The 22,498-nt window shown below is 38.9% G+C and overlaps 1 protein-coding gene across 2 annotated transcripts in view; it reads right to left on the bottom strand.

Moving 5' to 3' along the window:
- Nucleotides 1–22,498, bottom strand: part of LOC106712784 (dual specificity tyrosine-phosphorylation-regulated kinase 2) — a 44,546-nt gene that overhangs the window by 9,665 nt on the left and 12,383 nt on the right. For both annotated transcript variants that reach the window (XM_045677812.1, XM_045677805.1), the window contains exons 2-6: nt 9,259–9,388; nt 2,600–2,763; nt 2,050–2,327; nt 1,743–1,881; nt 19–190 (exon numbers count right to left, since the gene is read on the bottom strand). In XM_045677812.1, the coding sequence (XP_045533768.1) occupies nt 19–190; nt 1,743–1,881; nt 2,050–2,327; nt 2,600–2,763; nt 9,259–9,388 (883 nt within the window). The remainder of the gene's footprint in view (nt 1–18; nt 191–1,742; nt 1,882–2,049; nt 2,328–2,599; nt 2,764–9,258; nt 9,389–22,498) is intronic.

Genomic DNA, 22,498 nt, shown 5'->3' with positions numbered 1-22,498 from the left:
CGTTGCTTCGTTCCTTACCCATACTCCACATATCAATGGGTCCCCCGTACTGCAGTCCGAGGATAACTTCAGGGCTGCGATAGAAGCGCGACTGTATATAAGTGTAGACGCGCGCGTGCGTGTAACAAGAGCTGCCGAAGTCTATCACCTTTATTGATGAACTGCCTCGAGCTTTCAATAAAATATTTTCCTAAAATAAACGGACACAGGTGGGCACAGTTAATCGAAAAGTTAACTTCGTTAATCGTTAATCCGTTAATTAAAAAATTAACTTCGTTAATCGTTAAAGCATTAAATTCTCGAAAATTTAACGCAAGTTAAAGTTAATCGTTAACAGTTAACCATACCAAAATTATACATACTAATTTCAAACTTATTGTGGCGACACTTATTTAAAATAGTAATTTGACTGTACATTCTATAACACATTAGTATTAGAGACAAGTATGAATGCATTATAGTATATTTCATTACGAGTGCGGAAAGCCTGTCATTGCAAAGAGTTCCGACAAATGTCTACCCGAGCCGAGGCGCAGCCGAAGGTGAGGGTTGACAGTAGGAACTAGTTGTAATGACAGTTCCGCACGTGTACTAAACAACTATTTTAATACGGTTGCGAAAAAATTAAGCAATTTATTAGAATAATAAAAAAAAATACAGTCGAATTGATAACCTCCTTCTTTTTGAAGTCGGCTAAAAACACAATAAACTCAACTAACTAAAATGTTTGAAAAATGGCGCCAACCGTAAAAGAATACAAACAAAGATTTTTTTGTTTTCTTCGCCCATTCTGGGTAGGCAAAGGGAACCATGCCCAAACAGCCAAGGTTTCAGTAGATTATTTTTATTGATATGAAATGAAAATGAAATTTAATGAGATGAAATAAAATGAAACCTAACCTAATTCATTGAATCAAATCATTAAATCTGATATTGTAACAAATTAGGAGCTTCTTTTTAGAAATATTTGCATGAATCATAAAAACTTCAATGATTTTTTTTTTTGTAAAAACTTCGTGGTTGGTTTTTTCTTTTTAATAGACATCATTTTTACAGTTGGGAAAGAGAAGGCACGAGTAAAAAGTGTTTTAATACAGTTGCTCAAAAAGTGGCGTATTGCAGGGGCGAAGAGCGTTCGGAATGTGGGCTATTACATACTCATGCTTTTATATACTCGTAATGAAATATACTATTTCGAACCTTCTTTTGTTTTGGTCCTGTTGGTCACGTCTTTCCCGGATGCTCTGATGCATCACACTTGCACGCGAACTTCACATATATCAATTATCAACTCGTTGGTTCACCATTCGAGTCGCCGACAGTCGCCCAACATAGTTGAACTTACGAGCGTGGCGTGGCACGTTATTTAAACAAAATGACAGCACGTCTCCAAGTTTCTAATTTAACGATTAACGGACTTTTATTAACGGAAGTTGAGTTTAACGGAAGTTAACAAAAGCGTTAACACTTTTTGAAGTTAACTTAAAAGTTAATCCGTTAAGCAAAATGTTAACTTCGTTAATTAACGATTAACGGATTAACGAGTTAATGCCCAGCTCTGTAAACGGACAATTATGATTAATCGTAGACTAAATAATCTTGTAAAACAATGTAAAAGGGCGACAAAGAATTGATCTGTGATCTTTTTGGGTAATTTAATATTTATTTATCAATATTACCTAGGTAAAGATAAAATCGTAACGTTTTGTCATTGAAACTCTACAGTACTGTTAGATTGTTACCGGTTTTAGATCGCAATGTATAATGTTCTCGGCCTCCAGTAGCCTGAGGCAGCGCAGCAGGGAGCTCGCAAACCGCCGGATGAGGCTTAGACTGAAGCCCTGATAGTTGTTCTTCTTTATGAGTTCGTACAGGTTTATACTGGAAGTATTAAATATGGATTAATATAGCTAGAGGTGTTAACGTTGCATAATTTTCTTAACAAAATGATTAATACGTGAATACTTACAACTACTCCTTTCCTTTCCGTTGCCAGATACAATTTTGTCTATACATACGTCATACAATATATCGCTATAAAATACTAACCTCATAAGCTCAAAGCTGATACAAAGATGATTCCTAAAGTAGAAGTAGTCTAGCATGTGTATGACGTTGTGCGATTGGTCCTTATCCTTAAGACGCAGGTGGTCGAGCACGCGGACCTCCACGAGGGCTTGGTGATGAAAGCGCTTCTTATTCCTGATGATCTTGATGGCCACCTGGTCGCCAGTGCGGTGGTCCAGCGCTCGGATCACCTGCCCGAAGGAGCCTTTGCCTATCACCTCCAGGATCTCATATCGGTATGCTATGTGGTCGTGCATTTGCTGGAGGACATGGAAAATTAAATTAATTAGACTGTGATGTTTGATTTTAATTTTATTCTTATATCATTCATCTAGGTGAACGGAAATTAGCAGATTGATAAAGTGTTACGCATTTACAAGACATAATGTCCATCAATATAAAAATTGCTTTCATCGTCTACCAAGTAAATAAACATAGCACATGCTGTATATTTAATGATAAAATTTCAGTGCTATGCTTACGTTTTGAACTATTTGTTTAAGTATGTTATAAATTTTTTCTAATATCTTACTTTATTGTAACTGCCATTTTCATCATCAAAACCGCAATTGTTGGGTAAATTGGCTCGCGCCTGCACCTTGTTCGCCTCCAAACCGACGAACCAAACCTCTGGGTACTTCCTCACTTCGTTCCTCTCCCATTCCGTTAATCTCTCGCCGTACGCTTTTAGCACTTCTGTAATACAATAATAAATTGAAAGTCCAACTAGATTTCAGCTTGCGATAGCTCGATCACGCGTTTTTAATCCTTGTTAGTAAAATACAGAAAGAAATCAAACTAATTTTAGATTTGGACTGGTAAATCAACACTCGTTAAGATGGATGGATGTTTGTTTGAAGGTATCTCCAGAGCGGCTTAAAGGATCTCGATCAAATTTGACCTAAGTTTTTTTTTATTTCCGCGCGGACGGAGTCGCAGGCGACGTAATTTATATCAATGGTTTCATGCCTCGTCATTTTAATTTCTTTTTAAGTTTTCTGATTTACTGTGGATTTCTGAGACCAAAATCTTTGCTTTGTCTAATACGTTTTTTGATTAGTAGATCGATTTTAGTAGAATCTTTTCTTTTTTTGTCATTCCATATTTGAAGTGCAAACGTTACATTAAAGAAAGTCGGTTCTTTTTGGGTATTAGCTTTAATAAATTTACATTTAAAGGAAACATTTAGAGGTAAATAAAAGAAAACTTTAATAACAATCGCATTTATTTACTGTCATATTTAAATATTTAATATTTTCAAGTTTCCAATTATTATTTTCTTTTACAAAAGCGTTCACTTTATTCCGCAAATCCTGCGTTAAAGAAGAATAAAAAAAATTCAATCTACCACTTTGATGAACAGGAAAATTAGATGTCTTAAAACTAAAAGTTTTCTTATCATTTTCAATACAATGTACAAAATCAGCATTCAATATAAAATGGATTCTTAAGTAAACATGATCATGTTGAAAACACATTTTAATCGTTTTAAAAATATCAGTTTTAATTGAATTTAAAAATAGATTTAACGCTTTTAATAATTTCACTCTGCTCTCAATCTTGTACATAATAATTCTGTTATCAAATGTTGACTCAAGGACTACGTCGTTTTCTTCATCTGGTGAATTTAAATTTATTCTTTTTGTTTTAGTTGTAACATAATTATCCTCTGAATTCGTTCGTTTTTTACCTCGTACCTCGTTCCTGTAAATATAACAACATCAACAATATTCACTTTAAATATTGTTAACTTTACAATACTTCGTGTGATAGTCTTTTTTTGCGTAAGTATAAATTTAGAACCGAAACACATGTATCAAAACATATGGTTATTTTTTTAATGATAACCTCAATGATTGCAAAGTAATGATAAGTTTTGTACATGTATTTTGACAATGTAAACTTACGCTGAAACTTTATTCATTAGGTACTCACTTGGGTTGTGAATCAATATGTACACATATGTTATATAAATCGTCATCGAATGCTGAATCAAACAGAATGTCATTTTCAATCCTCTCACAAATATCATAAAGTTCACAATCACTGGCACTTAATTGTTTATTCATTGTTATTTACTTTGAGAATAAAATACACTTAGATTTTGAGATATATTTGCTTTAGTTTTGTTGAAAAAACTTTGACGTTTAGTTGAAAAAAATTTAACTATCAGTCCTTCTTACGGTGTTACTTATCGATATTTAGTTCTGTACTCAAATGGTTAGCTCTATATATTATGATGGTGTAATACATCAAGTAATTAAGATAATAATTATGTAAATGAAATAAAAAAATCATTATTAATTATATAATTAAGAAACATAGTGATTGTCTAATTATAGTCATTATTTGTTAATGTTTATTGAAAAGTAACATCGTAATGTAAATAAATAAAATCAAATTAGGTAATATGACAATAATTTAATTAACAAGACAATATTTTTGAAACATATTTACGATGTGTAGTGATTTTAAAGTAAAAATTTCTTAGCTTAAAGTTAATTTGAAAATAAATTACGTAAAATGTTGTAACATAATATATTTGTGGGATTTTTAGAAAGGTTGTTCGTAAACTATTGGATATTGTATTTGAATGTTTGGTATCGTCTTTTTATATCTTTAAAAAATGTCAAAGTTATCGATACATAAAAACTAGCGAAAACTGAGCGATAATTAAAGAATTTAAGGCGAATTAATTTTACCGCAGTGTAGACACGACCTTCTGTATAGCGTTATGCGGTATCTTAGTGCAGCAGAAATAGATCCAGCGCGATGAACCCTTCAAGAATACAGGGCCAATGGTTATTTATCAGTTATTTTATTATTTATCAAACAATTAGAACTTTTTCTCAATTAAGAATATATTTTTGTAAATGATAAATCGTAATACAAGATTTCAAAAAATATAAAGAAGCGCCTGTAATTGTTAATTAGCAAAATTACTAACTAGTAGAAATCAAGGCGCATACCAATGTATAAGGTAAGTCGTTAAAATGACAATTTCCTTGCATAGCAGAAACTCGAAGTAGGAGACCACGTAGATCCTAAATATAGTATTAGAAATTGAAAAATGTATCTATTCTTGGATTGTGCGAGGAAGTGAACGTATATCATTATTTTTTTTTTATAAATTTTATTTCTACTCTTAGAATAGTTATTTATTTTATGCCAATATGCAAAATTGTATTTATATCTTTGAATCATTGCATAGTTGCAAAGTGATAAACACACTATTAAGACAAACACACCACTGTATTTACTGTTTTAAACTTGTTTCATACTGTTTTCTCACCTTTTTATAGACGTGCAACTGTACTCTTGACCTATTTAATGAGTATGAAAATTTCTTGAGAAAAAACTGCGTCGCAATTTTTTGTCTTATTTTAGTATGTTTTATTTCTTAGAATATACTGATATAAATAAAATTCATAATATTTTTTGGATAAATGAGTTTTAATTTAAGAAATATTTATAACACTTTAATATAATGTTATTAAGTTAATCAAACAATAGAGAATTTATTGGTTAAGTCGATTACATAAATTTGTCTTTCATTCATAAAAACGTGAATTTGAAATTCACGAGGACATTGAAGCAATGTAAAATATTGAATAATAACTCGATATTTCCCAGTGCATTTATTTGACGCGTGACTTGTCGAAACGTTTTGTTGTGTAAAAATCACTATTCCATTATTTTGTAATTTTCTTTAATACAAAAGATGCTTTATTATACTTTTATAAGTTTTATACTGCCTATACAACAACGCCATCTATTGACAAACTTTCATTAATTTATGTTGAACACGTTACTTATGAAAACACTTTTCCTAAATATATGTTAAAAAGGTACGCAACGAGCCATTTGTATAAAGACTCGTTTGTAAGCTGAATAGGAAAAGAAAAAAATAGCGAACATAATTGCCTAACTGACCTTTCTTTACATTCTCTTCCACAGTTTGTCCTGCTATATGTCAAGCTGTGTATAAATTGAAAACATTCCGCGTTTCGTCTGATGAGTGTGGTCCCGGAGGCCTAATTTTCCTTTCCTATCCCACCCTTTTCCTATTAGGAAAGGAAAGGAAGGGGAAGTGGATTTGGCGTAAGAGGTACGCATAGGAAGGGTAAATGTCCTCTTTCTGGGCGTTCCCTTCTCCGTTGATTAAAGGTAGGCAACGCATCTGCGTTTGCGGATGTCTATGGGCAACGGTCGCCTCGCTGTTTCGGCGAATTCAGGTGGTCGTTTGCACGTTTATCACCGTTTGATATAAAAAAGAGCATAGCCGCAAAAATGCTTTTTATTCCGTTTTTAAATCCTTATTCTTATACTATATACAAATTTATAATAATAATCATATCAATCAAACTTTAATCACTTCTACATCTCGTTGTTAACTTCCCGCGCCATTCTTCTCTTAATATTTTTTACCTTTATTTTTTTAATACAAAAGGCAAAGTTCTTGGTGGCCAGTATGCCACCACTTTGACAGAACGCAAACTCCTCTGCCAAAGAGATGTGATATAATTCTTCATTCCACACTCTGGATATATAAATTGTAAAAATAACTTTCAGTATCCTTATCTTATTGGACATATTTTATAATTAGATTTTTTTTATTCTCTAGTGTTTTATTAATTTTTTAATTCTGTATTTTTGAGTTGTTATTATTGTAAGTATTATTTCAATAAAATATATGCTTTAGCTTGATATTTGTGTACAATTTTTATACATTTTAGCATTGTAACATAGCGGTGTCTGTATCTGTGGCACAGTTCCGGAACGTAACATCCGCGAATGCGGAAATTTGACTATACTTCAGATGAACGAAGTGGACTAGTAATCTAGGTACTGGGTTCGATATTTTAGGCAAAATTAAAACGTAATTTTGTTTTATGTAATTCGTAGAAATATATTTTCATAAAATAGCGAAGATTAACAAAATCAAATTAATCTATATTATGGCAGTATTCAATATACAGCACGTCTCTGTTGAAGTTTTTAGGGCGTTATTGAAGAGAAACGACTCGTTGCGACAACACCTCGAAATGGCTTTTCATTAATTTATACGGAATTTGATGGCTAAACACTGTGATTTTTTATAAAAATTCTGTTACGACAAAAGCCTGTTACGACATTAGTATTAAATTAATTTAATAGGCGAAAGGAAAAATTCGGATTTCTAAAAAAAAGTTGTTATTGTATTGAGGTGTGAATTTGCAATTAATTGATTAATTAAATTTAGAAAAGATTCTTGTGCTTAAATAATTATATCATGGATTTGAAGTAATAATTAACTAGTTAGTTAAGGGAAGCCTGATAAGGGCAGCTAAGCACAAACAAAAAGTAGGTCATTAGGTCACAGGAAACTGTGCTGACGTTCGAAATCATCCTTTACAGATATTGACAGAAACAATGAAAATCAATAGACTAACCGTGAATTTCTTAGACCAAAATCCCCATTTAAAATATTTCTGTTTTGCCAAAAATAATGGAAGGAAACGATATGTTTCATGGAGAGGTTTGGTCTCAGAAACCCGCGGTAAATGGTATCAAATCACTCCAAATTTCATTAAATTTACCAATAATTACCAATCTAGATAATTATAGAATTTAAAAAAATACTGTAACAAAGAAAGTGAGCTGTTCTCTAATAGTAATAATAATATAATCTATATAAATTATAATAATAGATGGATGGATGTTTGTTTGAAGATATCTCCAGAACGGCTCAACGGATTTCGATGAAATTTGACATAAGATGTAGGACATAGTCTGGAAGAACACATAGGCTACTTACTTAGTTTTTTTTTAATTTCGCGCGGACCGAGTCGCGGGCGACAGCTAGTCAGTTCTATAATCCTGAATCGGCGTTGGTACGTAATAAAGTAAATAAACAATAAGTTATATAAAGTAGTAGATAATACAGTTGGACATAATATTGTAATTCAATCCAATACGAGTAGCATTGAGTTAATTTATGTGAAATGCGAAGCCCCGGGCATGCATCACGAGTCCCGGGTCAAGGGCGGATCGAGAGCACGCAGCGACATCTCTCTTATTCACATTGTACTTATTAGTTTATGATAGCCTGGTACATTGTCTACTTACAATAGTCACTTAACACTAAGGGTCTCTTTAAGCGACCAAGTAACGACTTTGCACAATTGCGAGTATCGACAAAGGTAAGCTTTTAGTTTTTTAGTTTCTGATATTTGTTTTAAAAGTTTAAATTAAAACTTTACACTGCTTACTCTTTAATGTTTAATGTATTATTATAAATTTAATATAACATTTACCTCTAAAAGCTTTTGGTGGGCAGTGACTGAATCTCGGGTTAAAGGTCAAAAGGCGAACCTTTGTCCAGTCGACTGCATACGTACCGACCTTCAGCATACGAACTCGCATCAATTTTGTTAATTTAATCACTTCAGTTTATTATGTATATAGCATTTGAAAAGAAAAAAGAAACACAAGATATCTGGGCTGACAAATATAATTTAACTAGCTGTTGTCCGCGACTCTCATTCATTCAGACTATGTTGTACATCTATGACAAATTTCATCTAAATTCGTTGAGCCGTTTTGGAGATACCTTGAAACATCCATCCAAACATTCGCATTTATAATATTAGTAAGATGAAATAAATATAACTAAAGATTTTAGTAGATTTAACTATTTAATACGCCCTTAAACATTTCTAAATATCGTATTATCCTATAAGCTGAGATAGGCGTAATTTTACCGTCTTCCTACGAAATCCCAACTCGAATAACAATCGAGTTTCGCCAGGGATTACTCCGAAATTGGAAATTGTCGTCTACATAATGAAAATTTCCATACAAATGAGATTATCATTGATGCGACTCCCGGAGCAAGTGATCAACAATTACCCTCTACAAATACACACAATCTGATTAGAACATTGTCAGTTTATTCCCAATCTTCTTGTATCTTTATAAATATGTTTCGTTTCTTTATTTTATTTTTTGTCTATAAACGATTTTGTACTAGTGGTTTTTTCTGTAATATGGCAAGCAACCGTTAGAAAGAACAACCGAGTGTACATTGATTTACTGTCAACTTTTACAAAGGACAGTAGATAAAAATCAGGAGTAGAGGATTTACTGACAAACTTATCTACCATTGACCTCAAGGGAGGTTTTCAAGTATGACAGAATATTATGGCTTACCTGAGGGTGTGAGTGGCACGCGAGGCGGCGGCTGCGAAGCATTGTGGTTGTCATCACGCGGACTCGCCGCGGCTCCCTCCGAGTTGTTGTTTGGTGGTCCCGGGCCCTCGCCCGCGCCCTCTATCTGCAACTGATTACATATAATATTAATAGCCTATTTATTTCTAAACTGCTTTTATCTTTACAGATTTAATACAAACTGGCAAAAAATCAAACAACATTCACAAAACAATAAACTATTTTATTAATTAAATTGAAATGTAAAATGAAAACAACATTATAGCAAAAGAAAATCAATCAAGAAAGGCATTAGAAACGAAATAAATATATTCCTAAAACGTAGATATAATTACAAATGAAAATAAGAAAGCAGAAAGAAAACGAAAACAAGAGGTTTTCCTTATCTATATATCATTTATGTTTCTAAGATATGATACACAAGTACACAAGTAAATAAAATTTATCAATATTGCCAACGAAAAAGACTGATAGCAAAATTCGTGACGCAGACATTAGTCGTTGCGGCTGCGTGTTGGCTCAAAACTGTGTTAATTTATTAAATTACGTATACCATGGTACCAGTCTCGGTAAAATATCAACTGTTGTATAATTCAATATCATTACAATAAAATGACAAAGTATAACATTAAAATGTTTCCTAATATTATAATTACTAAAGGAGGTCAAGTAAGCACAATAAAAATCGTGCGCCATTTGGGAAAATGTTCGCAATAAACAATAGTGGAAAGCACTTGTTGATTTCGCAAACATATCCCACTGAAGGACTTCGATTGTCAATAGACGAGATCAATATCCGAACTCTACAAACACGCGAAGAACAAACTGCGCTACAGATTGGAGAGGCTTACGCCTGATAGAGTACCGCGAGGAATATTTAATAGAATAATTATAGTATTCTCCTGTTATTATAAAAATAGTAACGTATTAGAGGGAAGATGACAAATATTTTTTCAACATTTTTCTGCTTTATTAACTTTTATCATGAAGTCATTACTTGGTGCCTCCAAGACTCTTTGAATCTTGCAATATAAAAAAAATTGTTACTATTCAAAGGTTAATTTGATTGTAAAAGCCATAGTAATCGCTTCCTAGCAAATTCATAATATCTGTTCCACGATAAAGAAGCGTCAATCCTAAATTCCGGCGTGTAAAACTGGAATGACTTGCAAAGTTGCAATTACACTTTGACAGTTGCACGCAAGTTTCACAGTTTTCGTACTTATATCCGTTGGCGAAAGAAAACATGCTTTAATTGCCGCTTCAATTTCCAAACTTGCTTTCGACTTGTTTACGTTATGCCTGGTTTATATTTTTCCAGTACTGTTTGGGTTCACTGGCGCCAGTTAATGTTTACATGATGCCAGTAGTATGCCAGGGCTGATATTTAGGGTTTACATTATGCTAGCACTACTGTAGCATAATGTATGTGATATTTGTATTAAGAATTGTCATCTCTTACAATCTCTTAAACAAAAAAGTGATAGAGCCAAAAATATGACTCTAGAAGTATCCCAACAGTCGGTATAAACCGCTCATATCTCCATCTCAAAGGCCGGCAACGCATCTGCGATTCCTCTGGTATTGCAGATGTCCATGGACGTCGATGAAAACCTTGGTGTTCCCGCTGCTCGTTTGCCCCCTTCTCTTAAAAAAACTAATATATTTATGGTTTCTGAAAGGTTAATCAATTGAATAAATATATCTAACCATTGTTAAACTTATTTTCTTTGTGAGAACGCACATGGTTATCAAATTGACTGGATTGTTAATAATAATGTCTCAATTCACTGTCGATACCCTTCTAGAAAAAACTTTCATTACTCACATTGTGTTCGAAAATACAAATGCTGGACATAATTTAAAAACAAGTCTACGATGTATTCATCATCAGCTCACCATACGTCCCCATCGAGGGGCTCGGAGCCTACCCCAAGTTAGGGGTGACTAGGCCATAGTCAACCACGCTGGCCCAGTGCGGGTTGGTTGACTTCACACATATCATTGAATTTCTTCTCAGATATGTGCAGGTTGCATCACGATGTTTTCCTTCATCGTAAGAACGTCAGATAAATGTACATATGTAAATCGATAATCGAAAAACACATTGGTACATGGCGGCATTCGAACCCAGGACCTGCAGATTGCAAGTCAAGTGCTTAACCCCTGAGCCACCGACGCTCACGATGTATGGTACGTACATATTACTGTTACTCTCTAACTATATTACGCAAGTATAAAGAAATAAATAAAAAATGTGTAGACCGAGCGAGCAGTGACATAGATTAATCGTTTGCGAGCAAAATTTTGGGCAACGGTAGAACTTTTGCAATGTTGAGCAGGAATAATCTTTAGACTTAAAAGTTGTTGCGAAACTACCGCACGGGCTTAAACCCGCAATATCAACGGTTCGTTGATATTAAATAGGTACTTTGTATACTTTACTGCTAATGTTAAGTCCATGTTATCGTTTTATACAATATTTAGAAAATGTACTAACCTAATTCTATTATCTTACTAATATTATAAATGCGAATCTTGGGATGGATTGATGGAGGTTTGTTTACAAATATCTCCAGAACGCCTCAATGTATCTTCGATGAAATTTGGCATAGATGTAGATCATAGTCTGGAAGAACAGATAGGCTACTTATTATGTAATTTTTTTAATTCCGCGCGGACGGAGTCGTGGGCGACAGAAAATCCTTACTAATATTATAAATGCGAAAGTAACTCTGTCTGTCTGTCTGTCTGTCTCGCTTTCACGCCAAAACTACTGAACCGATTTAAATGAAATTTTGTACACAGATAGTCTAGAGCCTGAGGATGGACATAGGCTACATTTTAACGCAAAAAGGGGTTGTAAGGGGTTGAAAGTGGGGGTGAAAGTTTGAGGGAATTCGGTTTGGAGTCGGTCAGGATCCGCACGAGCATGACCGGCTCCAAACTGATGGAGGTCGGGGGGACCACCCCCGAGGAAACCGCCGACCGCCTCGCCGCCGCCCTGGTGGAGGCAGTAGGCAGCTGGGCGGACATCACCCGCCCAACCAAAATGGCCGTCCTCAGGATCACCGGTCTGGATGACACGGTGACCACTGAGGAAGTGGCGGCCCAACTGGCATCGGTCGGCGGGTGTCCCCCCAGCTCCATGAAAGTAGGGAACATCAGACCGAGCTTCTGGGGCGGCGGCTCCGCCCTGGTCAAGTGCCCAGCGACTGCCGCTAAGGCAGTCGTTAAGGCGGGACGAGTGGCCATCGGATGGACGATGGCCACCGTCAAAGCAGTGGAGGCCCAGCCATTGAGATGCTACAAATGCATGATGCTGGGCCACACTCGCGCGCTATGCCCAGCGGAGGCAGAGAACGGGCGTCTCTGCTTCCGCTGCGGCAGTGAAGGGCATAAGTCGGCAGAGTGCGAGGCCCCCTGCAAATGCACCGTGTGTGCAACGACAGGGCGCCCACACTCACATGTGATGGGGGGTGCCAAGTGCACACCCCCGTCGGTGAAGGGCAAAGCCCCGTCGTCGAGCAGAGTGCCTCGCACTCAGCCCCAACCGCACGGCAGCCGTATGGCTGAAGAGGAAGAAATGCAGATATTTTAATGCCAAGACACCTGCATTTCGACCTACTACAGACGAACACCAACCACTGTGCCCGGGCACAGGACCTGCTCATGCAGTGCCTGGCAGAGTGGAGAATTGCTGTTGCGGTCGTGGCTGAACCCTACTTTGTCCCCCCCCAACCCAGTTGGTTCGGGGACACAGAGGGATTAGTCGCCATAGTGGTGCCGCCTTCGAGCCCACAACCCCTCTCCCTCAGGGAGCGAGGAGCGGGCTACGTGGCGGTGAACTGGGGAGAAGTAGTACTCATAGGAGTCTACTTCTCCCCAAACAGGAACCTCCGGCAATTCGAGAGGTTCCTGGATGGCCTAGAGCCGGTTGTGCAGAGAGCATCACCGGCCCAGGTCATCGTGATGGGGGACCTCAACGCTAAGTGCGCAGCGTGGGGGTCCTCCATCACTGACCTGAAAGGGGCGCTTCTCCGGGACTGGGCCGCCATGATCGGCTTAGTTCCGGAGAACCAAGGCAACGCCAACACGTGCGTGCGCCGACAAGGGGGATCAGTCGTGGACGTCACGTTCGCGACCCCCGGCATCGGTGCACGCATATCGTGTTGGCGTGTCCTTGAGGAGGTGGAGACCCTGTCCGATCATCTGTACATCCGGTTCAGGGTCTCCACCGCGCCCCAGGAGTCACAAGCCCGGACGGCGGCGACAGGACAGCGAGGCGCCCAGGGCTTCCCAAAGTGGCAACTCTCGCGCCTCGACCCTGACCTGGCGGAAGAAGCCGCCATCGTCCGGGCATGGGCGGAGGAACCCCCCCAAACGGTGGGGGTCGACGAGAGGGCGATGAGATTTCGCCGTGATCTGACCGCCGTCTGCAACGCCGGAATGCCCAGGGCGCGACGTGGTTTCGCGCCCCGGAAAGGTGTGTACTGGTGGTCGCAGGACCTAGCCGCCCTGCGCTCCGCCAGTAACGCCGCCCGACGGGCATTCACCCGGTGCCGCAGACGGCGGAACAGAACAGAGGAAGAGCTGGAGCGCCTTTACACCGAGCTGAGCTCGGCAAAGAAGGCGTTCTCCAGTGCGATCAAGGCCGCCAAGGACTCTGCCTATGCGGAGTTCTTGGCGACCCTAGACGCAGACCCGTGGGGGCGCCCATACCGCATGGTGCGGGCGAAGCTGAAGGTGGCGCCCCCCACGGAAACGATGGAGCCGGCGGTCCTTAGCGCGGTGGTCGAAGGGCTGTTCCCGGATAGCCCCCCTTTTGTACCACCGCGCATGACAAGAGACATGCCGGCGGACATCGAGCCGTTGAACCGATCTGCCGCTCTCGCCCCACCCCCGATAACGAAGGAGGAAATGGCCAGGGCGGCGGGCCGGCTCAGAGGGACCCGCAAGGCCCCGGGGCCAGACGGAGTGCCTGGCAAGGTATTGCACATTGCGCTGGAACACCTCGGGGAGCGCCTACGCACACTGTTTAACGACTGTCTGGCGGAGGGGCGTTTCCCCGGGGTGTGGAAGGAGGGGCGACTGGTGTTGCTGAGGAAGGAGGGTCGCCCCGTCGACTCTCCTTCCGGCCACCGGCCGCTCGTGATGCTGGATGAGGCCGGGAAGCTGCTCGAAAGGGTATTGGCTTCCCGGATCATCCAGCATCTGGAGACGGAAGGGCCGCAGCTCTCCGAGAACCAGTTCGGGTTCCGGTCCGGGCGATCCACTCTGGACGCCCTGACCGCCCTGAAAAGGTTCTCGAAGGATGCGGCCGAGAGGGGACAGGGAGCGATGGCGGTGTCACTTGACATCGCCAACGCCTTCGGCTCCCTCCCCTTCGGAGTAATAGAGGAGGCACTTCGGTACCATGAACTGCCCCTCTATCTCCGGAGGATTGTGGGACACTACCTGCGAGAGCGGGTAGTGTCCTACATGGGGAGGGAGGGAAGAGAGGAGCGGCGGATGGCCTCCGGTGTTCCTCAGGGGTCCGTCCTAGGACCCCTGCTGTGGAACATCGGCTTTGACTGGGCCATCCGCGGGGAGGTGCTGCCCCGGATGGCTGTCATTTGCTACGCGGATGACACGATGATAGCCGTCCGGGACACCACCTGGAGGAAGGTCAAGAGGAGGGCGGAAGCCGGGGCCACCCTATTGGTCCGGAGGATCGAGGCGCTCGGACTCCGCGTGGCACTCCACAAAACCGAGGCCCTTTGCTTCAAAGGGCCGAGGTGGAGAGTGCCCGCAGGAGCGACCCTCCGGATCAACGGGGACGAGGTCGAGGTTAACGCCCGGATCAAATATCTTGGCCTTATCCTCGATGGGGGTTGGCGTTTCGGAGATCACTTCCGGACGCTAACCCCCCGACTCGTCGGCGCGGCTTCCGCCCTCGCCAGGCTCCTCCCGAACCTGAGAGGTCCGGGCGTGCAGGTCAGACGACTGTACGCCATGGTCGTTCGCAGTATGGCCCTGTACGGCGCACCGATATGGGCAGAAGCCCTTGACGCGCCAAACAGGGCCCTCCTCCGCAGGCCGCAGCGCATCGTTGCGGTGCGCGCATGCATGGCCTACCGCACGGTTGGCCATGCAGCGGCCTGCGCTTTGGCCGGCACTCCCCCGTGGGAGATAGAAGCGGGTGTGCTGGCCGAAGCGTACCGGGAGCGGGCCGAGCAGAGAGCTCGGGGCGAAGCCCCGGCTCCAGAGGAGCTCGCCCGGTCCCGGGCGGAGAGAAAGCGAATGACCATAGAGCTGTGGGCTGCTGGCCTAGCGGACGCCAAATACGGCGCCCGCACCATAGAGGCCATACGCCCACAGCTCTCGGACTGGTGCGGGAGGCGCCACGGCGCGATAAATTACAGACTCTCACAGATCCTTACAGGTCATGGCTGCTTCGGGCGGTACCTTTGCCGAATACAAAGAGAAGAGACGACGTCGTGCCACGAGTGCGGCGCTGATGAGGACACCGCGCAACACACCCTTCAGGTATGTACAGCGTGGTCCGAAGAGCGCCGCACTCTGGTAGCGGCGATTGGTGATGACCTCTCACTCCCGGGCGTAATTCGCGCCATGCTGGGCAGTGAGGGGTCATGGGAGGCGGTTTCCTCCTTCTGCGAAATTGTAATTTCGCAGAAGGAGGAAAGGGAGCGAGAGCGCGAGGATAATCCCCTCGCGCCCCCGCTCAGACGCAGGAGAGTGGGGAGAAGGAGGCGGGGTTTCGCCGCCGTACTTCTCCCCACAAACCATGCGTGAGAGGGAGGCCCCTTCAGGGCGATAACGCAGGCGGGGCCACGGAAGAAAGCTAAAGCGTTCCCGTGGCGCCCGCCATAATGCGTTAGAGGGCAGTCAGGTTTTAGTGGGTATTCCGGTCACCTTCTGTGGCCGGCGAGTCCCACACTCCCTACGCCATTGCACAGCCCGGCGTAGGCGTGCGTAAACGCATTTCCTGACTTTAAAAAAAAAAAAAAAAAAAAATGGGGGTGAAAGTTTGTATGGAATTATCGTTATTTTTACAGGTAGAAGGTTGAAACTTATTTTCAAGGCTGCTAATTTGATATCAATAAATATGAAATTACATTTTTGTAAAAATGTTACCCCCCAGGGTGCTAAATAACAATAGGGGATGAAATTTTGTTTAGCAATATGTGAGGTTTTGGTGAATGTTTTGTTTAATATGTTTTGCTGTTACCCTTACCAATATTTAGTCTAGAGCCTGAGGAAAGACGTAGGCTACATTATAACGCGGGAAAAGCGTTGTAAGGGGTTGAAAGTGGGGATGGAAAATTTAATATGTCATTTTTACAGTTAGAATTTTGAAACTTATTTTTTAGGCTGCTGATTTGACATAAATAAATTGACATTTGAAGTTTGTAAAAGTTTTACCCTCAAGGCTGCAATATTACAAAAGGGAATAGGGGATGAAAGTTTGTATGGGAATATACGATTTTATGTGAATATTTTGTAAGTTTAATAAGTTTTGTTGTAATTTTTTATAAGTTTAAGTAAAATACCACAACAACAACAAAATTCATGCCAGTAACCCAGAAGGGTAGGCAGAGACCCAGGACCAGACATTTGGCGCGGTCCTGGCACACCTCTCTCTATGTTCTTCTATATCCATACATCAAATCATAGCACGTCGGTTAAGTAAAATAATTAGCCTAAAAAAAATTCTATCCGAAGACAGAATTTCACGCGGACGAAGTCGCGGGCATCAAAAGGAAATTCATATTTCACATAATCTATATATATAAAAGAAAGTCGTGTTAGTTACACTATTTATAACTCAAGAACGGCTGAATCGATTTCATTGAAAATTGATGGGCAGGTAGCTTAGAACCAGGAAACGGACATAGGATAATTTTTACCCCGTTTTCTATTTTTTTTTTATTCCGCGCGGACGGAGTCGCGGGTAAAAGCTAGTCTATATATATAAAAGAAAGTCGTGTTAGTTACACTATTTATAACTCAAGAACGGCTGAATCGATTTGACTCAAAATTGGTGGGCAGGTAGCTTAGAATCAGGAAACGGACATAGGATAATTTTCCCGTTTCCTATTTTTTATTCGGCGCGGACGGAGTCGCGGGTAAAAGCTAGTATTTTATATATTTGAGTCACTCATAACGAAAAACGACTTTTACTCTTTTTCCTTGACCGCCATCGTAATTCGCTTTTGAACCATAATCGCATTAGGTACAAGACAAAAAGACTAAAAGATGTTTGTAAAAACTGAAAATATTGACTATGGTTGTATAATAATAAATAATACTCAATGATATACAATAATACAATATTCTTAGTACATATTTAAATTCTTTCTAGACTTTACGCTTAGGTAAAGGATTTAGTTTTGTTATGCAGACTTTCAGTACATTTGTAAGAAGGTTAAATAATTGTACATACCTAAACAGATTATATTATCCTACAAATTGTGTAATATTAATGTTTATTCTATGCACATTGTGTACAGTGAAAGAATTAAATTCGCTTCCCATTTAGGGTCGAAAAGCTAGATTTCGTATGACAAGATTGCGTTTTTTTTTCAATGACGTTGTGTCGCAAATTTTTCGATGTCGTTACGGAAACGTTTTCACGAATATTCGTGCTAGTCCCTCTGAAAGTAAATTTTACGTAACTAAAATTCACGAACTTTTGACTTACAATCTTATATATAAAATTCTCGTGTCACGGGGTTCGAACTTGAACTCCTCCGAAACGGCTCTACCGATTCTCATGTAATTTTGTGAGCATATTGAGTAGGTCTGAGAATTGGCCAACATCTATTTTTCATACCTCTATTAAGTTTTTCTAACTGCGCGCGGACGGAGTCGCGGGCGACAGCTAGTATCAGAATAATATTTGTCATAATATTTTTATAATTGTCATCAAACACGTGATGATTCGCACAAAAAGAAAGTGGAACACAACCTCGATTCATTCCGGCGCAAATAACTTGCTCCCGGATCCGTGACGTCACTCGAAACAACGGGAAAGGAAGGGAAAGGTCACGTCACTCAAGGAAGGGATAGGGAACATTTCACAATAGTTGGAATAAGTAGAGGAGGATGTAGTTAGTGTTTTATCATCACCGTCATCAGCCTTTGTCTATGACCACTTCTTATTACTTATACCTTATATAATTTTGAAAATTTGGTCAATATTTTGACGTGGCTATTATCTTTGTGGAGCTCCTTGAAGAGTCCTCTACAATAAAAGACGAATTGCGGATAATGCTGTTTATTTCAATAAATTACTGTTGGTTTCTAAGACCTAAATCTCTGTATAAAGCATATCGTCATCCCTGTCACTATATTTAGCAAAACAGAGATAACAATATGATTTAAACGGAGATTTTTGTCTCAAAAACCCACGGTTAGTTGTTCAATGTATGTAAAGAAATCAGTAATTTGACTTTACTACTACGTTACAAAACGTTACTGTTTCTAAACTAACTGTATATTGTGAACACTTTTTGATACAAAGGAGTCGGAACAAGGGTCCACATACATTGCTGGCTTAAACACATTTACTATACGCAGCCTGTATTTCTCTATTGAAATTCAACGAGTTGCATTTAGTACGTGACTCCATTTACCTTTCTTCTATACTAAGCGAAAAACGTTCCTTAGAATAAAATTTTGAGAAAATTGTATAAAAATGTTTAGTTGACTAAATACTAGAAATACATACGTATTTATGTATCTACTAGCTGATGCCCGCGACTCCGTCCACACGGAATTAAAAAAAAAGTAGCCTCTGTTCTTTCAGAATATGATCAAGTATGCCAAATTTCATCAAGATCCGTTCAGTTGTTCCGGAGATACCTTCTAAAAAACGTCCATCCATCTAAGCTTTCGCACTTATAATATTAAGTTAGATGTATTTATCACTTCAATATAAGGATGGAAGATAAATCAATCTGGAAGACGAAAATGTGGTGCGGCAATCCCACCAGTGTTATGAAAAAAGAAATGATAGTGTATTTCTCACTTAATGTATAATAACTAAGTAAATCTTATATATAAAATTCTCGTGTCACAGTTTTCGTTCCCGTACTCCTCCGAAACGGCTTGACCGATTCTCATGAAATTTTGTGAGCATATTCATTTTTTTTTATCTGCGCGCGGACGGAGTCGCGGGCGACAGCTAGTAAGATATACATTTCAACATTATATAGTAAATAGTAAATAGTAAATACACGTTTTATATCTTTGATTTCATAGTATTGCAAATATTTATTACAGTATTTCTTTGTAACGTCGCCGCTGAGAATTGAACGCTAACGAACTGATTTATCGACTTCTATTTCAAAGAAAGACGAGACGTTAGGACTTTTACCTCACTACACATAACGAGAGACAAATTTTACTTTAATAACTACACTATGATGACGTACAAAATATCGTGGTAATGGTCTATATCTATCTTCTATATATATAAAAGAAAGTCGTGTTAGTTACACTATTTATAACTCAAGATCGGTCGAACTGATTTAGCTGAAAATTGATGGGGAAGTAGCTTAGAACTAGGAGACGGACATAGGAACTTTTTTATCTTTTGTGCATTTTTTTAGTCTATAAAAGCTATAAATCCTGTTAATATTAAACCAGTTACTTTGTAAATTAAGATTACCCTTTAAATATAATTAAGTTTCTATAACAAAGTTAAAGACAAATTATAAAGTTTACAAACGGGCCGTAATTAATTCTTTCTAACAATTTGTTACTTATAAGTTGTTTCGTACAAACGCTTTAAAATAACCTTTCTGATGTATCTGATGACAGAGAATTTTTACTTAAAGTTCACAAAGGTTTCTGAGTTTTGTTATTATTAACTCTTTGTGTCGCTTTTAATTGATTTAATACTTTAATTATAGTGTAGTAAGTCTCATTTTTGAAAAATAATACCTAACCGAACTCTCTAGTTCTGCACATTAGCTTTTCAATTATTTAATTATAAACTTTTAACGTCTGCAAACTAAAAGTAGGTCAATGAAAACTATAAATTAAAACCTCGTTTGTAAACGCAATTTTTTTATAATTCAAATAAAATTAATTTATTAAATAATTAAATTAATGTATTAATCAAACAACATTTCAAATACCATTATCCTATTCTATCTTTCTAAATTCTTATTTGTTTTGCAATACACAAACGAATTAAAAGAAATTTACATCCATAAAACAATGCGTAATTAAGCAAATTTGTGAGTTCTGTAATAAATTAGAGATGCGCAAATCATGTTAATCACGCGACGACACGCCTCGCTTACCGTCCGTTCCCAAATTGAAACCGACAGATACTTGTTAACGTGCTTTACGCTGAACAAAATTTTATTATGAAAAACATTCTCTGACAAATTATGAAGTCTGTTGTCATTTACTATGTAAAATAAAGTTGATTATGTCTTGCCCTAAAAGGGATAGCTAACTATACTTGTTAATAATTAATTTTTCACAAGACTACTCGACTCTATAACAGATATTTCTATTTTCAGCGCTTGCCTGTTTGCGATAATGGTAAAATTGCTCCTAGAAATTGCAGTCAGTAAGACTAGTTGATATAATATAGCCTATGAACTGGTGATGATTATGATTAGGGAAACAGTGAACCGATCTCTGGACTAAATCTACGACAACATTACACAAAGACGACGATAATAAGACATGTATAGGTTGCTGCATTTTCTCAGACAGTGAAAGATTTAATATCTGAACATTTCAGGTTAATAGCATCATGAAACTGTTCTAATCGTTGGTGTAAAGCGGATATGGTCTGATTCGCGACATCGTAAAGTTAATGTTTGTCACCTTTAATTATTTTCGATTGGTTTCGACGCTAGATTTTATAGCAGGGGAATACTTTTGTATAAAATGAAAAGGACTAAATACGAACTGCTGCAGCTCATCGTACTAGTAAAGTTATAATGAAAGCGAAGCGTAAGTCAAAGAACTTCGCCAGTGGTGCGGAAAGAGCTTCAGTTCGCTTTTCAGAGCCGCTGTCAAGAGTGCCAGTTGTATTGAAGATGGCACTAAGAAGAAGAATGCTTTTCTGGTCTTTATATATGATGAACATTGAACATGTTTATATACGATTAAGGAGCATCGGTGGCGCAGTTACTAAGCGCATGACCGGACTGGATCCGCCATGTACCAATTTAATTTTCGATTTTAGAGTATCATATGCACATTTATACGACGTTTTTACAATGAAAGAAAACATCGTGATGCAGCTCTACATAGCTACGGAACAAATTTAAAGATACGAAAAAGTCAACCAACCCGCGTAGGTACAGCACGGTTGACTATGGCCTAGTCACCCTATTTGGATAGACTCCGAGCCCCTCAGTTGGAACATATATGAGCTGACAAAAAAAAAAACAATAACAACTCTACATTCTATTTTACTTGAATAACACTCTACTACACAGTTTGTGCTGAAATAATTGCATGGCAATATTTCATTGGCATATTTCATATCAAAAAATTATTTAGTAACTTTTATGATTGGCTCAATGTCAACGAAACAATGTTGTCCACATGAGTGAGGTATGTTTAATAACACAGAGGCATCAAAAATATTTCAATATACATGGCTAAAGCAAAAATGTGACATAAAACTAAACTGCTATATCTGCGTATACCCAACTATATATCTTATATTTAAATATAAACAGATTTTTTTTTTTTAATATATTTAAATTTAATTTACTACCGAGATAAGAGAATTTAATTTTAGTCCACGTTCCGTTCCCACCCATTTATTATACGGAAAGGATGAGAAGGGGAAGTGGATTTCACGGAGGAGGAGACACATAGCAAGAGGATCTTCTTTCTGTGCATCCCCTCTTCTATCGCTTCGCTATTTAGGCAGATTCAAATGACCGCTTGCTCGTCTGCCACCTTATAATACAAAAAATATATTTAAATAAAGATTATTGCTTACAATAAAACTAACAGTTTAGACACTTCAAGCGCGTAGTTTATTTTTCGTAGCGCAGTGCTACGAGAATTTCTCATCACAGTATCCAAGATACAAACAAAAGAGACTTGAACTCCAGTGAAGAAAAAAAAAACATGACACCAGGAATATTTAAACAAAGAAAGCAAATTGTTTATTCATATTTTTTGTAGGTGTTTAACAACTGCACTTCTACAATATTGTCTAAGTCTACGACGA

This window comes from Papilio machaon, chromosome 1, assembly GCF_912999745.1.
Source record: "Papilio machaon chromosome 1, ilPapMach1.1, whole genome shotgun sequence".
NCBI classification, from domain to species: domain Eukaryota; kingdom Metazoa; phylum Arthropoda; class Insecta; order Lepidoptera; family Papilionidae; genus Papilio; species Papilio machaon.
Note: the sequence above shows the minus strand (reverse complement) of the source record. Positions and strands in the feature narration are given on the sequence as shown.